This window comes from Gekko japonicus, unplaced genomic scaffold (assembly GCF_001447785.1).
Source record: "Gekko japonicus isolate JY-2015 unplaced genomic scaffold, Gekko_japonicus_V1.1 scaffold692, whole genome shotgun sequence".
In the NCBI taxonomy this organism is placed as follows: domain Eukaryota; kingdom Metazoa; phylum Chordata; class Lepidosauria; order Squamata; family Gekkonidae; genus Gekko; species Gekko japonicus.
The window spans coordinates 667568-686736 of NW_015169194.1; the positions used below are offsets into that span (position 1 = coordinate 667568).

The 19169-nt window shown below is 44.1% G+C and overlaps 1 protein-coding gene across 3 annotated transcripts in view; it reads left to right on the plus strand.

Annotated features, from left to right (window-relative positions):
- AP3S1 (adaptor related protein complex 3 sigma 1 subunit) overlaps nucleotides 1-13635 on the plus strand; it is a 38695-nt gene extending 25060 nt beyond the window's left edge. Inside the window, exons 6-7 of one of the 3 annotated variants that reach the window (XM_015416291.1) lie at nucleotides 10024-10166; nucleotides 13600-13635. In XM_015416291.1, coding sequence (XP_015271777.1) covers nucleotides 10024-10152 — 129 coding nt within the window. In that variant the 3' untranslated portion in view covers nucleotides 10153-10166; nucleotides 13600-13635. Of the gene's footprint in view, nucleotides 1-10023; nucleotides 10572-13599 lie in introns of those variants that run through there. The other 2 variants (XM_015416290.1, XM_015416292.1) reach the window with 2 other exon arrangements.
- Nucleotides 13636-19169: the final 5534 nt, after the last annotated feature.

Sequence of the window (19169 nt, forward strand, 5' to 3'; positions counted from 1 at the left end):
CTTTCTGTGAAAGTCTCATCGTGGTCCAAGTTCATATAGAACAAAAATCTAAGTGAATTTCGTAACTGGCAACCAATTCTGGTACACATGGAGTATCAAACATTTTAATTTTCTAGGAAAAACGTAGTTGGTACAATTGGTCTTTCCCCACTTTTTAATTAAAAGTAAGTCCATGATTTAACATTTTGAACTTGACTTAGTAAACTGTTCCTGAGAGTAGTAAAAAGCAACAGCTGATAAGACCAGACACCCCACCCTAGGTAATCACATCTCAGTATAGCTAACCAATATAGAAACTGGGGCAAAGGAAGAGAACAGAACATGGAAAGCCCTTTTAACTTTGACGTTGGCATAGTTGGGAGGATAGGTGCCCTTGCTTCTTTGCCAAGGTATATCATGATATCGAGTACTGTCCCAATGGATGAACAAAAGTTATTGCTCCTCTCCAGCTGATCAAAGTATCTTATAAAGCCATGTTTATTAACAGGGGTCTTTTCCTAGAAAAAGAGCTGCAGGAGCTCATTAGCATACAGTATGAGCTTCTAAGCTATTAGCATATGCCACACCCCCTGACATCACTGGAAGTGATGTCAGAAGGGGAAGCAAAGGGGGGGAAAGCATCTTCAAAAGCCTCCCCTTCCCTTCCCCAGCTGGCTTACGGGGGGGGGGGAAGGGGTTTAAACTTTAAACCCCTTCTCACTAGAGTTGGGTCACAGAAGGAGGAAAGAGGGAAGGAAAGAGAGAGAGTAGAGAGAAGGAAAGAGGGAAAGAAAGAGAAGGAAAGAAGGATGGAAAGAAAGAGAGAAGGGAAGAAGGAGGGAAAGGAGGAAAAAAGAAGAGAAGAAGGTGGGAAAGAAAGAAAGAGAAGGGAAGAAGGAGGGAAACAGGGAAAGGAGGAAAAAAGAGAAGGAAAGGTAGGAAAGAAAGAAAGAGAGAAGGGAAGAAGGAGGGAAAGACGAAAAGGAGAGAAGGAATGGAGGGAATAAAAGAAAGAGAGAAGGGAAGGAGGAAAAGAGAGGAAGGAAGGAAGGAAGGAAGGAAGGAAGGAAGGAAGGAAGGAAGGAAGGAAGGAACCCCCGAGTCGCAGCACTTCTGCGCGGGCCCGGGGGACCCGGCTGCGTGGCTCTCTGGGCTTCCCCCCGGCCACAGCGCTCCGGCGCGGGCGCGGGGAACCCGGCTGCAGGGCTCTCTGCGCCTTCCCCCGGACCCAGCACTTCGGCACGGGCCCAGAGGACCTGGCGGCAGGGCTCTCAGCGCCTCCCCTCGACCCCAGCACAGGGAGCTGGGGGTGGCTCTTGGGCTGCCGGAGCAGTGCTCCGGCCCCAAAAAACCCCTGTTTATTAACATAGCTACAATAAGTCACTTTTTTTTTTCTTCCATCAGATTTACCCTTGACTTTTTTTGTCCTAGTCAGGTGTTTCACTTGATGAAGTCTTTGGTCCCCCAACCCTTTAGCAGCGGAATTATTCTGCTTGAAGTTTCTTTGTCCCTTCAGTCTTAAGACTTTTTCTGTAGTGGGGTAGGGTTGTACCTTCTGGCACCTTCCTGCTATATTGGGTATACTGAGTAAATACACATTACAGGAGCTGCCTAATGCAGAGTGGAGCATCCTGTAGTAAGAGAAGACATGCCATGGAGAAAAAAACTGACAAAGCAGATGGCTCCAGATAAGTCAGGCAAATGAGACAAGATGTACATTAAAGGGGGACCTTAGATTATTTTATTTTTCTGTTTTGGATACAGAAAAATTCATTCTAAGTTATATTGTCATGTGATCATACCCTTAACCCAGGTTCTGGACAGTTTTATGGGTACATACCAGCTATTCCAAGATGGTAGGTCACCAAACTAACCTTTCCTCAACATCTTGATCCAACAGGTAGACAGTATGCTTAATCTCAGTAGCTGTTGGCCCACCAGGCATAATTTTGTTCTAATTCCACTTAACGGAGAGAGACAAATTGGAAAAGCTGGAGGGCGGGGGATGGGAATTGTTAAGCCGTCTTCTGTTAATGAATTTACAACAGAGCAATTATACCAGGCAGCTTGGTTGGTATGGATCTAGCTCTGTCTGTGGTATATTGTTCCATACTTTTCTAACTGCTCACTTTAATTGTATTTTCAGCCACCCTATGCCTTTTATATCTATATATCTAATAGCCAAGGCACCCCCTGCGTGCGGATATCTAAATCCGCACATCGGGGGCACCTGGGGGGCAGACAGATTTTCCTGCACGTTTGGGGTAATCCCCAGATGTGCAGAAAAATCTGAAATCTATTAAAAATATAGTAAAAGTAAAAGCCTCGCCGCTGGGGGGGAGAAGGCTTGGTCGACCACCGGCTGTGAGCTGCTCAGCCCTCGCTGCCGCTGCCACTAGGGGAGGGAGGAGGCTTGGCGGGCCAAGCTCAGGCCTCGCTGCCGATGCCGGGGGGGGGAGGAGGGAGAAGGCTTGGTGGGTCCGGTGGCTGGGAGCCGTGTGGGCCTCGCCGTTGGTGCCAGGGGGGCGGGGAAGAAGGGGAGAAGGCTCACCTGCAGCTGCCTCCTCCTCCACGTGGAGTCCCCTCCCTGCGAGTATCGCGGGTCCCCCTTCTTGTTTCTCCTATTTCAAATCCTGTTTTTATTGTGAATTGTAAAATGTAATTAAACTGAGAACAGTTGCTCTGGCTTGCTGATGTTTCCTTATGAAACCACATATAAAGATTCTAGTTTTCTAAATATTGTGGAACCCAGGTCCTTTCCATCTTTCGTGCAAAATGGACTTTAGCAAAAAATGTGCAGTCAAGAATAAAATATTAGGTGTTGAGACCTTCGACTGGATTTTGTTGAGAGTACCAGTTCAGGTTAAATGGTGATAAGCATTCTCTCACTATTTGCCATCATTTGAACCTGTACAGTTTTCATGTAGAGTCCTCAACCTTTTTGAGCCTGTGGGCATCTTTGGAATTCTCACACAGGGTGGTGGGTTCAACCACAATATTGCTGTCACAAGAGGCTGAGCCAACTACATTAATAGTAACTGTTCAAGATTTCAGACAAAAGCTGTTCTCCTTCAGTGGAGGGAAGTCATCCAGGAAGTGGTTAGGTCACTCCTCTGCTCACTTGGATAGGGCTATACAAATTCTTTTGTTGCGTGGCTCCTATTGGAGAGACCCAGGCTGACCTCCAGTTTCTGTATAGCCCTGTGCTTGGTAGGTCGACTGGAGGTCAAACTTCAAGACAACAAGGAAATTAATACACGCACACCCACACAAAGTGGCCAATTGATCTCCTCACAAGCCCCAGGGACTTAAGGGGGAAAGGAAGACGAGAATGCCAGTCAGGCAGGACACTTTGCCTAAAACCATGCCAGCTCCAGAGTTCAGCGCTGCAGCAACAAAGAAGACAATGATGAAGAGGCCCCCTCCCCCATCCAAGGCTTTGGGCATAGGAGTGGAGGCAGAGGCGCAAGCAGCAAAAGCTTCCCCAGAGCCCAACCCGTCTACCTCTGAGGCTTCGGGGGAAGGAGGCCCAACAAACAACAAACTCCGCCGGCAGCATGGAGCAGGTCAAGCAGTCAGAACTGGCAGGCTTCTGCTTCCCCCTGCACTCGAAGGAGGCTGAGCAAGCAGGCTCAGACAGCATTGGTGGCGCAGGGCAGGTGGAGTGGTCTGAGTCTGCGGGCTCCAGCTCTGCCCTGTCCCCCAAACAAGCCACCAAGAAATTGGCCTGTGGGGTGGCCGGCAGCAAGGAGGTGAGGAGATGCTGTGGGAAAGCAAACGGGCTGGCAGACCACCCAGGCCAAGGACAGAGGGGAAGAGTGGTCTCCAGGGCTCCTGGAGGCAAAAGGAACAACCCATCCTCCAACTCCCACTCATCATCAGGCTCTAGATCCCCAAGTCCCAGAGAGACCTGACCAAACGGAAGCTTCAGAGGCCTCGGGAGGATGAGGCTTGATCCGAGGGAGACATTTTTAGAAGTGACGGGCAGGCAGGGACCACCAGCCCTAGAGGAAGACAACCCCCAGCATCCAGTTTGGAGCTGGCAGAGATGGCATCCATCATTACATCCCTGGGGGAGAACTCAGAAATTTTCTGAGAGGATCGAGAGTGGTCAGGGGAGAAAATAGAAGTGCAAGCCACTTCATCCAGACTTTTCAAACAGAGCATTCCCAAAAGTTACTCAACAAGGTGATCACCATGCTAAATTACAAGAGGTAGTTAACGGAGAAGCCAAGATCTTCAGCTTCAGCCCAGTTGGACACTAGAGGATTTTTAAAAAACAGTCAAGGTATAGACATTCTCACCCTTCCTGGATTCCTTTGATGACATCAATCTGCAACATTCGTCATCCTTTAGAAACAACAAGGGCACCCCAAACAGGAAATAGTCTGCATGACTACCTGATCGGCAGACAGCTTCAGGCCTTTGCAGAGGCATGGAACGTCACCACCACAGATCAGTGGGTATTGTCAATCATCTCTCAAGGCTACAAAATAGAGTTTCTCTCCATATCACCTTGCAACTTCACATCAGCTCCAAAGTTGAGGAGCTGATTGCTCCAGGTACAACATGCAATTCTTCATGTACGGGAGATGGGCACGATAGAAGGGATTCCTGAGAGCCAGCACTTCAAAGTAGTCTGTTTGATCCTGTTCATGGTCCCAAAAACATCAGGCGACTGGAGAGCGGTGTTGAACCTTAGAGGTCTCAACTGATAGGTCAAAAGGAAAAAAATCTGAATGGAGTCCTTGTGGCATATCCTACAGGTCCTACAGCAAGGGGATTTTCTAATATCCATGGATTTCAAAGAGATATACTTACACATTCTGTTGCACCTGGATTCCAGAAAATTTCTACACTTCTGCTTCCAGGGGCAGCACTTCCAGTACAAGGTGTTACCATTTGGTCTTTCATTGGCACCCAGAGTCTTCACCAAGGTCATGGTGACGCTGGTGGCATCCCTCATCCTGGATAATACATATGTACTCGTGTTTAGTCAACATCCTACTACGGGCAGAGGACTGTGAGACGGCTGCGCACTATACTCGGAGGGCAGCAGCCTTTCTGTGCGAGCATGGATTCCTCATCAATGAGGAGAAGAGCCATGTGGACCCAACACAGGATCTAGTACACCTGGGAGCCAGACTGTGCACAAGTCAGGCCACAGTTTATCTGCTAGAGGAGAAACAGTTGAAAATATGGGACTTGGTGAGTGAAACCAGGGCCTGGAAAAAAATCAGACCTGATACACCTGGCAGCATTTACAAAGACTTATGATTTCTTCTATAGACATGGTGCCATGGGAAAGGTTCCATGCCAGGGTCTTACAGTGGACACTGCTCCCCTTCCAGAAAGACATCTCCTGGCAGAAGCACAGGCTGGTTGAGGTCATGGACGATCTCAGGAAGGAGTTGACATGGTAGGATAACTCTGATGAACCTGAGCAAGGGAATCAGTTTCCTTCAAGTACAACAGATAGTGGTGACAACAGACGTGAGCAAGAGAGGCTGGGGAGCGCATTGTGAACAACAGGTAGCACAAGGAAAAGGGTCCATGGCAGAAGCCACAAACAGCATCAACTGGCTGGAACTAAGGGTGGTCAGACTGGCATTGGCGGCCTTCAGCCAACTAATACAAAATCGCCACATCCTCATGCACACTGACAACATGTCAATGAAGGCAGACATAAATCGGCAGGGGGCACCAGATCAAAGCCCCTTTTCCTGCAGGCTCAATGTCTGTTTCAGTGGGTGGAAAGGAATGTCGAAAGCATAAAGGCAGAACAACTCAAAGGCCAGTCCAATTTCCAGGCGGAGTGGCTGAGCATGGAGGATCTGGACCCCGGGGAATGGGTCCTAAACAGAGAGGCTTTGACCAGATTTTGAAAAAAATTGGAAAGCCAGTGATGGACTTCCAAGCAAACTCCAACAACCATTAAGTAGAGAAGTTCTTGTCCAGATTCCACAAGCTGCCAGTGGAAGGAGTGGATGTGCTGACACACCTTTGGCCGGAGAGGCTACTGTATGCCTTTCCACCACCAGTCCTGATTGGCAGGCTACTCAACAGGATTAGACAAGAAAGGGCAGATGTGGTATTCGTGGCCCCACACTGGCTGAGGAGACTGTGGTTCTCATACCTGGTACAGTTGTCATCCACGAGACCATGGAAACTACCACTCAGACTGAACCTTCTCCACCAAGGCCCCATTCTCTATCCAGACCCAGTTTGGTTACAACTGACTGTGTGGAGATTGAAAGGGTGGATTTAGAGACTCAGGGTTTTCCCAGAGACAGTGTGGAGGTAATGCTGCAGTCAAGGAGACTGACTAGACGGATCTATAATCACACATGGATAACCTTTACTGGATGGGCTTCTGACAATAGTTTTCTCTAAGCTGTGTTTAGAGGTGTGCTTGCACACATTTTAACAGGCTGCTCAGGAATTTCTGCTCTCTGCTCACAAGGCATTTTCTCCATTGGAAACAATGGAAGATGGGGGCACCTCCTTCTGTGGCCCATAAAATTGAACCCCCTGGTCCAATCTTTTTAAAACTTGGGGAGACTTTTGAGGAGAGGCACCAGCAGCTATGTTGCAAATTTGGTGCATGTACCTCAAAGAACAGGCCCCCCGTCCCAGATCCATTCACCATTATAGCCTATGGGTTTTATTGACTATACTAGTCCCCATAGGCTACAATGGAGCTGGAGAAATTGTCTTTTTTTTTTTTGCTCTCCTCTGTTATGCTTTTCAGTTTGATTTGTAAGCTGCCTTGAGTCATATGGAAAAATGGGATATAAATATTTGAATAAATAAGTAGTTTGGGCATTTAAGCAACTTCTTGTTTGTTAGGTTAGGCGGGTTGAGCGCAGGGTGATGGTCCAAGGCCAGATCTACCAATCTAGTGGACTGGGGCGGGTAGACTTGTTCTCTGGAGGCCAGGTCTACCAATACAGTGGAAAGGGGTGGGTGAAATTTGACTTGATTCTGTTTTCTCTTATAATGTTTAAATTATTCTTAAAATATAGTTTAAATATAATTTAAAAGAATTTATTCTGAGATTTTTACAAGATTATGGAACTAATCTTCTAAAAAACGTATTTATGCAATAGTTAAATGTAGACTCGCTCACAACTTTAATGCTACTAGCTTTTTTGGCCCATGAAGTAGAATTTCTGCTCATTGCTTCCAACAAGGGCCTAAATCCATTACAGGCAACATACAAGGATGTAGCGCTGTTCTTATTTGGAGGTTGGAGGAAAGGTCCCCAACCCAGCACGCTAAAATGGTAGGTGGTGGGCCCTACAAGTATGCCTGGGGCAGGGGAGACTTTAGGAACCTGTTCACAAACAAGTATGTGAAGAGGTTCATCTTGGGAACCAAACAATTGGCCCCACTAGTCCGACACAGGTTTCTCATGTGGAGTCTTTCCAAGGTACTATGCGCGCTCACCGCACCACCATTCGAACCCCTAAAGACAACAGAGCTGTGCTATCTGTCATGGAAGGTGGTCTTCCTTGTGGCTGTGACCTCAGCTCAGAGAATCTCCAAATTAGCAGCAGTATTCACTAGGAAAGAGCTCTGCATATTCCAAAAGGAGTCAGTGACCATGAGGACAGACCCCTCCTTTACTCCAGAGGTGAACTCCCTTTTTCACCACAATCAACCATTCATTTTACCTTCATTTTGTCAAAATCTGAAACATCCGAAGGAAAAGATTTGGCACAACCTGGATGTAAAGCTAATCCTAACCCTCCATATAGGCATCAACAGGACAGCATCCTTCAGAAAAACGGACTCACTGTTCACGTCCTACTGCACCCAGAACCAGAGGAAGAAGGCCTCAAAGGCCACCGTGGCCTATTGGATCTAACAATGCATTACTAAGGCATAAGAGGTACAAGGACTGCCCCTGCTGGGGTCCATCACTGCGCACTCCCCTTGGTCAGCGGTGACTACAGCAATCTTCTCCACATGGGCCACGGTGGAGGAAATTTATGATAATTAGACACAGGAAATTATTGCAGGTTAGGAGAAATTGGTTCTGGGGCTTATGCTGGTGAGCAATATTATTTAAAAGAATATAGAAGTTATACTAGCAGTCTGTTATTGTAGGTAGTCATGACTAATGCTACTATATCAGAAGAATGCTAATTATGTACAGTGGACTGTCCTGCAAAGCAAAGTATTAAGCCAGGTATAAGAATTGTATTGGCCTGTTTGTGTACCTATGTGTGACAGTTGTTTCAATGGTGAGTCTGGCTTGTATGCTACCAGAAGAAATTGTTACTTATCCCAGGCAAATAGTTAACTTCAATGTAGAATAGCACTTAAATTAGAAAATTTTATTTTCCTACTGTTGTGATATTGAACTGATATCGGTGACTGCATTTACTTGGTGCACTCAGCAATTTTCTTCGAAGCAGCCAGCAATCCTGCATAAACCTTGGTTTGCTCTCACCATCTTCCTAGATTACAGATTTTAAATGTCAAAATGCAGTTAGATCTAGGTGGGTAGCCGTGTTGGTCTGAAGCAGTAGAACAAAGTTTGAGACCAGTTTTATTCAAGGTATGAGTTTTGTGAATAAAACTCTGTTGGTCTTTAAAGGTGCCACTGGACTAAAAAAAATGCAGTTAGGTACAGCATGGTCAGTTAGCTAGGTTATATAACTAGTTTTTTTGACATGCTATAATGTATGTTTTTCACAGAAACTAACTATGCCATTTCCACAGGGACAACATTTCCATAAAAACATATCACTTAAACCAGAATGTTTTGTTTGTTTAGCATTCAAATGTTCCTAAAGAACTGAAGCTTTGTTTTTAGAAACTTGTGACTTAATTTAATTAGCATGTTTTCCAAATCTTGAAGACCAGCTACAACTAGTAAACAGGCAGAACTTATTTTACATTTATCTTTGGAAATTATTCAAGGGCGTGTGTTTCATCATTTGAAAATAGCTAAATGTCTTTCTCTAAACATGAGGGCTAGCAACTCATTTTAATGCTGAAATTGTCCAAGCCTGTGTACCAAACACCAGGTATTTTGCAGTCATTGGCTTTCAAGAGGTGGGTGGCCCATACTTGGTCCTGGAAATATTTGTTTAAAAGAAGTTGCATTGGAATTTTTTTGTATACTGTGAGGAGAATCATTTTGAAAACATTGTTTAATATAAACATAAGATAGATGAACAGCTGTCCTATGAAGCTTTGGCTCAGGAGCCTTTCTGTAAATCAAAAGGATGGAAAGAGGTTTGAGAGGAAGGGAAAGAACTAGAGGTCATGTTTCACTTAACATCTAAATTGCCAAAATTAACGTTTAGTCTATTCCTTTTGTCCTTTTTGCATGCTCAGATGCAGTCCATTCCACACATCTATTGAGTTTACAAGCTTGGAGCTTTCCAGTTTGTTGAATTTCACTTTTGGAACATCAGCTGAGCCTTTTAGGTGGGGGTGGCATGGGATAAAGATCTAGAGGACATGCTTCCTTCCCTACTGCTTGGCATCTAACATAACAAGCTACTCAGAAGATTTAAAATCAGTGTTTAAGGTTCTTTTTATTTTTGTATGGGATACCACTTAATCGAAAACTAACAATTAAAGCTAAGGCCTTACGAAAAATAAACATTTTGTCTTTGGGTTGTTACAAATTAAAACCGAGTGAGTGTTGGGAATGTTTACCAGGTGTCAGATGACTGGCTCGGGTTAGGTATGCTGCACTACCTGGAAACAGTAAAAGTCAAAGACAGCACGAACCCTAACTTTAACCTCAATCTGGTTGTTTTACAGACTACATATTACTTAATTTTTCTGTATAGTTTTCATTGTTGCCATTGCATGCTGTAACCATATCTTAGAATGTGTGTAAACTTTTTCCCTCTGTCTTTGATACTTGAAGTAATCCATTCCATTTCAACTCAAATACCATCTGTTTTTTATAATCCTTAGTGGTGTAAATGACTTTTTGGAATGGGTGTCACTGTAGTGGTATTTAATTGTAACTGTAATGGATGTCATCTTAGCAGTATCTTTTTCTTCTGTATACAGGCTGGTTTAGCAGGAGCCCCAGCCCGGGCTGTGTCAGCTGTAAAGAATATGAATCTTCCAGAGATCCCAAGAAATATTAATATTGGTGACATCAGTATAAAAGTGCCAAATCTTCCCTCTTTTAAATAAGTTGTACACTCCAGGTAAAAATGATGGTTAACTAGAAGTTAATTACACAAATGTTTACCAGTCCATTTTTTTTGTGTTTTGAATAAGCAGCTTGAGTTGCTCCATATAAATCCTTCATAAATTATGTGAAGTTGATTGTGTTCTGCTTAGTAAATTTAATGGGATTGGATCCTTTATGCCTTTCAAGTAACATTCCTGTGCTCTTTTAAGGAGGCATGCAGTATTTTGGAAGACTGATTGGAAATAGTTCTTTACACTGAAAATCTGTTTTCTAAAGCCCCGAAGTGCTTTGTAATTATTGTAGTAGTACAGATCACATTCCTTCTAGTTATGTTTATTTAAAAAACATATATATGTTGCATGGAATCATTGCACTGTAATTTCTTTCCCTCTTTAAATAAAGTTGTACTGAACTGGACTGCAGCATTTATTTGATATGTATATTTCTAATTCTTTTGAAAACCTAGTGATCATATCCTTACCCTAACAAGGGATGAGTATATTCTGTGCTTAAAAAAAATTAAGCTAATTTTGATAAGTTAATTTACCTTCTGGATGAAGACCAGTTGAATTCTGCAAATCTGTCTGCATCAGTCATGGGGAGATGCAAAGAGCAATGCTTGTCAATAAAGCCCAGCTGCCTGAAATTCCACTGTGTGTGCTATTTCTGTTCTCTCTGTACCCTGCAAAATGTTGCCCAGCACACTGCCCAGTAGCCTGTATTTGCAGCCATAAGGAGTAGACATTTTTAACGATACAAACTGAGATTTTCAGGATTCTGAATTCCGCAGTCCATAGCAGTTGTTGTTTGCCATGGAAATCAACATAGTTAACTCTTGTAATGACTTAGATGGTATATAAGGGGTATATTGATCTCTGAAAGGTCTGTGGTAAAGGGTGAGCATTCACTCGAATATGGTATGAACAATACAGTTTGTTCTGCTTCTTGTGTGATACCGAGCAGCCTTGAACACTTCCTAATAAAATGTATACAAACAAGTTTTCAAATTTATAGAAATTTGGCATATGAGATTGTCCCAAAGTTTAAAGAGTATTGTAGCTTCCCACTTTAAAAATAACCCTTGTACTACATTATGATCTTATAAGAAAATATGCTGGTGCTGGTTGAATTGGCCTTTTCCCCAGGAGACCTAGGTTCAAACATAGCCAGTTATGGATTTGTTGGGTAGACCTGGTTAAGTCTTCCTGTTTTTACAGTAGGGAACAAGCAGACATACCAGTTCTCTATTTCAAGGGCAGCTTCTAACATTAACTCCTGCCTTCCATTTTAGCCTCACAAAAACCCTGTGGGATAGGTTAAGGTTATTGACTGGCCCAGTTCTCCCAGCAGACTGCCATGGAAGGTGGGAGTTGAAGTAGGTTCCCCCAGATCTTAATCCAACAAACCAGTATACCACAGTTTAAGTCCAATGAGGAAAAGTTTTGACTATTAAAATGTGTTTTAATTTGTGGGGTGAATGGACATGTTTCCAAATCTTGAGAACCAGTTTGGTGTAGTGCTTAAGTGTGCAGACTCTAATCTGGGAGAACAAGGTTTGATTCCCCATTCCTCCACTTGCACCTGCTGATGTGACCTTGGGTAAGTCACAAGCTCTAGCACAGCTGTTCTTGAGTTCTCTCAGCCCCACCCCCTTCACAGGGTGTCTGTTGTGGGGAGGGGAAGGGAAAGGAGTTTGTAAGCTGCTCTGAAACTCCTAGGTTGGCAGGAGCTGGAACTAGAGACGGGCGCTCACTCCATCATGCGGCACACTCGGGTCTCAAACTGCTGAACTACCGACCTTCCACAGCCTGCAGTTCAGCAGCTTAACCACCTGAGCCACCGCAGCTCCTCAAACATACCAAAACAGGGCAATAAAGGGAAATACCTTGCAGTCCCTACTGTAATTATACTCTGGCATGATTTCAAGCACTTTATCTTTAAAAAGAATTAGAACTGCCTAAGTAAAATAGCTTTCCTAGCTGGCTGAAATGCTAATGCTGTTTAGTCTTCATAGTATGTGAACTTGTTTTAAGCAAAGCTTCCTGGCTAGATTTTTACTGTATCTTAAGTCAAATGAAGCGTTCCCCCTCCCTTTGCCTTGGAAACAAATGCCAGTACCAGCAGCTGGCCTTGTTCATTTGATTGAGCAATGTGTTGCACAACAGTCCATGAGGCGTTTTTTTCCGTTGGTTTCCATAACAAATACTGGAACAATTTAATGTTGGATCACACATTTGGATCAGTCATTGATATGTTGCAGGTATATCAGGGCGAAGGTCAGCAAGGGATTAAGGTGCATTAGCTTCAAAGTATATATGAATGCATATCTGAAGACATCTGGGAAGAAGCGGGTACATTTGGAAACCAACTGGTGTTTGTTAAGCAAGCAGAATATGTTTTGCGAAGCTGTTTTGCTTTGCATGGATTTACATTTATCTTGGGTATCTCGTGTGTCTAATTTTGACAGAAGTATCTGGTCAGGTTCAAATAAACACTGCCTTCCCATTTGCAGTTAAAGTTCTGAAGAGGAGAAGTCTATATCTGGTATGTTTAGAATGTCACTGCATTTAAGGTTTCATTTTTTCTTCTCTAGTACTCAGTTGACATAGCTTGCCAAGAATACTGTGTGAGCCTCCTTGCCATCTGAGGCACTATACGACTTAGCTTTGCTCTTTTATCCAGATATGCTAGGGATGGCTGTGCTAAAATGAGCAAAAGCATCTGAACCCATGACTTCCATAAAGTTTCCTAAGAGAGGGAACCTTGGTACAAAAGATAAATCTGAACAAACAGAGATTTGTTAGATTTTGCATTCTAGACAAAAGCCAGGCATCTGGTTACTCTTAAATTTGAGGACTGTCTGATCTAAAAACTCATGGTTTAACCTGATTTATTTTTCTAAAGTGTCAAACCAAAATGTGAGTTGCATTCCAAAGTGTTAAAATGAGTTGTTGAATTAGAAACCACTTAGCTTTTTAGTGACACGTTTGCTGAGTTCTCTTTGTCTTGTCCTTCAAAACACAGTATTATACAGTCAGATTTTTTCTTCATAAGTAGAAAGCCTTTTCAAATGAATTTACTTGTTTTTGCTATAGGATTGTTGAATACATTTGATGGTATTTGAAAGAACAAAATCATATTAATTTTATTTATTTCATTTCTACCCTGCCTTTCTCCCCAACAGGGAACCAAAGCAGCTTTACATTATTCTCCTCCTTTTTTTGTCCTCACAACAACCCTGTGAGGTGGATGAGGCTGAGCAAGTGCAACTGGCTCAAGGTCACCCAGCAAGCTTCCATGGCACAAGTGGGGATTTGAACCTGAGTTTTCCAGATACTAGTCCAACACTCTGAACCCCACTACACTACACTGGCTCTCTTTAATGTAATGGGATGGGCTCCAGTTATAGTAAAAAACAAACAAACACCCTGTTCCTCTTCCTTTAGGGTTGCCAGTCTCCAAGTGGGGCCTGGAGATCTTCCAGAATTACAATGGATCTCCAGACTACAGAGATCAATTTCCCTGGAGAAAATGGCGGCTTTGGAGCATGACCTCTATGATGTTATACCTGGCTGAGAGTCTTCTTCAAACCTCACCCTCCCCACACTCCAACCCCAAATCTCAAGGAGTGGCTCAGCCCATAGTTGGCAACCAGTGTGGTGTAGTGGTTAAAGTGTCAGACTAGAACATGGGAAGCCCAGATTCAAATCCCCATTCTGCCATGGAAGCTTGCTGGGTGACTTTACATAGGTCCATTGGTAGCTGCTAGTCATGGTGACTAAAGGGAACTAAAGGGACCGGGGTCCGACATACCTAAAGAACCGCCTTTCCCCATATGTACCCCAAAGGGCACTACGGTCGGGGACGCAACATCTGCTGGTGACCCCAGGCCCCAAGGAGACCAGGCTTGCTGCAACCAGGGCCAGGGCCTTTTCAGTGGCGGCTCCTACCTGGTGGAATGAGCTCCCAGAGGAGATACAGGCTCTGTGAGACCTTGCACAGTTCCGCAGGGCCTGCAAGATGGAGCTCTTCTGCCAGGCTTTCGAGGAGAAGCCGCCACTACCATCATTACCACTACTATCACCAACAACAACAACTGGTTGGGGCAACAGCGGGGTGTGGAGATGGCCCTGTGATGAGCGAACCACAGCGTGGCATGGAGCTGATACCACTGAACCACCCTCTTACTGAAGACTGATTTTGAAACATCCAGAGCACTTTGTAATATCGTAAATGATTGTTTTATCTTGTTTTTAATTTTGTTTTTATGTATTGGGATATGTGCCCTATTTGTGAGCCGCCCTGAGCCCACTTGCGGGGAGGGAGGGCTAGAAATTTAATAATAAATAAATACCAAATCCAGAGTCAGGAAACCTACCAGTGCTAGAAGTCAGAATCAGGGGAAGGCCTTGGCTTCTATGTCTTGTTTGTTTTGCCCTCTAGGGCTTTGTAACTGAAACCAAGTTTGTTTTATTATGGAAAAGCCTTAATCATACTTTCATGGATTAAAAACACTCCAGAAGCTTGGAAGGTTTCCCGTTTTAATTGTACACAGCATACAGTGTTTAGAAGAAGAAGAGTCTCAGAGCGGCTTACAATCTCCTTTCCCTTCCTCTCCCAATCACAGACACCCTGTGAGGTAGGTGGGTTTAGAGAGCGCTTTTGAGAACAGCTCTGAAGGAACTTGTAACTGACCCAAAATCACATCAGCAGCTGCATGTGGAGGAGCAGGGAATCAAACCTGGTTTTCCCAGATTAGAGTCTGCGCTCCTAACTACTACACCAAACTGGTTCTCACTAGACAAAGATGTGTTGCTGCATTATTTTGTTTTACCATAAAGGTAGATGGAAGAGAAGACAAATGACAATTAGAATATGCAAAGTGCAGAGAGAACCTGCCAGTGATTACCTCACTCAGCTCTTAACCTTCTTTATTTTCTTTTATAATACATGGAAGTATTTTGTCCCCGTGTGACCCAGATTTAGTTGCAAAATAACTGGCTAGCCACAAAAGGGTATGCAAAGTATACTAGGTAAAAGGTAAAGGTTCCCTTGCTTGAAAGCCAGTCGAATCCGACTCTAGGGTTGCGGTGCTCATCTCCGTTTCAAAGCCGAAGAGCCAGCGCTGTCTGAAGACGTTTCCGTGGTCATGTGGCCGGCATGACTAAACACCAAGGCGCACGGAACGCTGTTACCTATTTATCTACTTGCAATTTCTTGCTTTCGAACTGCTAGGTTGGCAGGAACTGGAACTAGAGATGGGAGCTCACTCCGTCATACGGCACCCGGTTCTCGAACTGCTGAACTGCTGACCTTCCACAGCCTGCAGTTCAGCATCTTAACCACTTGAGCCACCGCAGCTCCTGCAAAGTGTACTAGCTATTGTTAAAAATATGCTTTGGGGTATTCATAAAGTATGCAGGGGGAAGTTGGCTAGCACAGATGTAGTAAGAATTGAGTAACTGTTAAAATGGGTGTGGCAATTGAAAAGGCCTGTTGAACTGAATGGGCTGCTGGTATCCAGTGATGAAGATGGTTTCAGAGGATAGCCATGTTGATCTTCAGTAGAACAGTTATGTTCGAGTCCAGCAAAACCTTAGAGACCAAGAAAATGTTCAGAGTACAAGCTTTCAAGAGTCAAAGCTCCCTTCCTCAGACACAAGTTGGAAGATCTGAGTGATGAAGTCATTTGCCCAAGCCCAGAGCTGTGTCTTAATGTCACTGCTCACACTGCCATGTAAAATGAAAATTACCCAGGATTATTCTTTCATGCTTCCCTTTTCCTTGCTTGCATCACATTAGGGCTACAGATGCCTCAAATCATTCCATATAAGCTGAAATGGCAATTTGTTGGCCCCTGATCGAACGATGGGCTGTTACGGAGAAAGCATGGCAGCTCTCAAGAAGATACTCCACATAATTCATCTTACGTATCCCACTGTGACATGATCAAAGTCTTTCTTTTCAATTTGATGGAATGAATCCAAGAAATAACAACCCCACCACTGTAGGGATGCTTGCAGTTTTTCTAGACTTCTTCCTTTAATGCACAAGGTATTATTCTGATAGCTGTGCCAGGTTGTCTGCTGAGTCTCTTCCCTTAATTGTTGCTAGTACTTAATTCCTCTCTTGTCTCCAGCAATTTCTTCTCTTATGATTTTCATAAATACTATTGCTAAGCTGGGTGTCCACAATCACAAATGTGGCTTTAATTAGCTTAACTGGAGAAACAGAAATACTATCCCCACATTACTCCTTTGATTTCTTTTTCCTGTTTATATTATAGTCCTAACCACACTTTTTGCTTGTAAAAACTAAGGGCTTTCTTCATATCTTTACTGTGCTGGCCACCCCTATTTTAAAAGAGGCAAAGGAATTGCTTTTATCACTCTTCCGACTGTTATCTTTGTAAATTCAAATAATACTAGTCTGCACATGTGGCTTAGTATCCCATCCCCCCCAAAGCTAGGCTTTTAAAATGAAAGCTAGGAAAGCAGACCAAGTGAACAGGACACTTACAGAGAGGAGATGGCACTACTTAAAAAACAAGAGATGTGAATGTACATATAGGAGCGAGTGTCTCAGTTTTAACTGATTAATTGTGCCCACTGTTGGAACATAAAGACTGTAATTTCTGTCTTAACCAGTGGTTTCAGGTAGATGGTAAAGAGCATAGAGGACAAGGTGAAACCTTGCAAGTATCCATAAGCCAAAGGCCAAGGGGCTGAGCACCAGTCCACCAGCACTACCTTCTGAAACCTACCCTCCAGGCAGGACTGAAACCACTGCAGAATGGTGCCTCCAAATTACAGCCCAGATAGGCAGTCCAGAAGGATACCATGGACTACAAGCATGGACGGCTACAAGCATGGACGGCTTCAAAAGGGAATTAGATAGGCATATGGAGCAGAGGTCCATCAGTGGCTGTTAGCCACAAGGTATAGATAGGGGCTCTGGGGCAAGTGATGCTCTGTCATCTTGGTGCTCGGGGGGGGGCAACAGTGGGAGGGCTTCTAATGTTCTGGCCCCACTGGTGGACCTCCTGATGGCACTGGTATTTCTGGCCACTGTGTGATACAGAGTGTTGGACTGGATGGGCCTTTGGCCTGATGTAACATTGGCGTCTCTTATGTTCTTATGACTGGTGAGAGGTCCAGGAGAATCTACAGAGTCACCCTCCCTCTGTCCATCTCCCAGCACAGGTAATGCACCAGGGTGATCAAGGCTGTTTCAATCCCATAATCAGGCCTAAACCTAGACTGGGAAGGATCTAAACAATTTGCCTTATCCAGGAAAGCTTGGAGTTGTCCAGCCACCACCCATTCATAAGAACATAAGAATTCATAAGAACGTAAGAATTGGATCAGACCAATGGTCCATCTAGTCCAGCATCCTGTCTCACACAATGGCCAACCAGTTCCTCTGGATGGCCAACAACAGGGCATAGAGGCCAAGGCCTTCCCCTGATGTTAACTCCTGGCTCTGGGATTCAGGGGAGTAGTGCCACTGGATGTGGAGGTTCCCCTCAGTCACCATGGCTAGTAGCCATTGATAAAATTCTCTTCCATGAATCTATCTAATCCCCTTTTGAAGCTGTTTATGCTTATTCCTGTGGCCATCACTACATCATCTGGCAGCAATTTCCACATTTTAATCACTCTCTGTGTAAAGTAGTATTTCCTTTTGTCTGACCTGAACCTACTGCCCATCAGCTTCAATCAGCTTGCTCAAGAATGGAACACTTGAGACTGGTCAATAATTACTGAGATCTCCTAAGGTAAGTGTTAGCTTCTGGAGACACCAACAGCCTGTTTCACACCCCCTCTCTTAAGGAAGTATATTAACTACCTCTTGGACCTAGTCAGTCAGTCCCCCTGGCAGATTTAAGTAACCAGAAAGGGCAAGGATCATACAAGCAGGTGGTAGGACCCAAACTTCCAAGTATCCTGTCCACATCTTCAGATAGAATAAACTGAAAAGTATGGCAAACAATTGGACAAGCCAATACTTTGGCACCATCTGACTCTGTCATTGCTAATGTAGGGTCAATGTTGGAACAGATGTGGGAGATTTTATATCCTAAGTACGGAGCAAAATAGGAGCTGTGGGTGCTCCTCCTGCTGTAGGCCAGATCCCAAGAGGCCTCTGACCACCTGGAACAGCTCCTCTGGCCTGTACAGACATAATGTTGGTGGGAAAGTGTTATTTCTTTATCACCATCTGTGACAGATTGCACTTTTTAAAAGTTTAGAAGTGCTCTACAAACAAGTGAAGGATTGTGACAGATTGCACTTTTTAAAAGTTTAGAAGTGCTCTACAAACAAGTGAAGGATTGTGAAGGGTTAATTCTTCACAGAGGCAGAGAGCCTTCAGTGACAGGCTGCTCCAAGCAATCTGATTGGTTAGCATCAGCTGAGCAGAGAAAGACTTGCGAGCTGCATGTTGAGGACTAAGTTGAGTCTGATTTCAACCCTTGCTGAGAGCAGTTTTACACGGATAGAGTACTGGAAGGAAAGTTGGCAAGAAAGTTTGGGAAGTTAGATGAAGAATCCTATTCAGGCCAAAGAAAGGGGATAGATCTTCTAGTGCAGTGGTGGCGAACATATGGCACGGGTGCCAGAGGTGGCACTCAGAGTCCTCTCTGTGGGCACATGTGCCATCACCCCACACAGGCCCAGACCATCATTAAAGTGTCGAATTCTCTGCCAAATAATTTTAAGTAAATGAAAGCATTTGGGATTGCTTTCCTTACTTTGTTTGGATCATCTTAAGTTAATGTATGAGTTGTTTTTTCTAAAGTAAAACCTCAGTATTCAGGTTAAATTGCCGTGTTGGCACTTTGCGATAAATAAGTGGGTTTTGGGTCGCAGTTTGGGCACTCGGTCTCTAAAAGGTTCGCCATCACTGGCCTAGTGAGAGGAGAATTTCCCTACTCAGTCAAACAGGGTGGAGAGATCCCTGGTCTGGTGTGGTTAGAAATTGCCTTTAGAGACCTTATGAGTCAGTTAAAAACTCA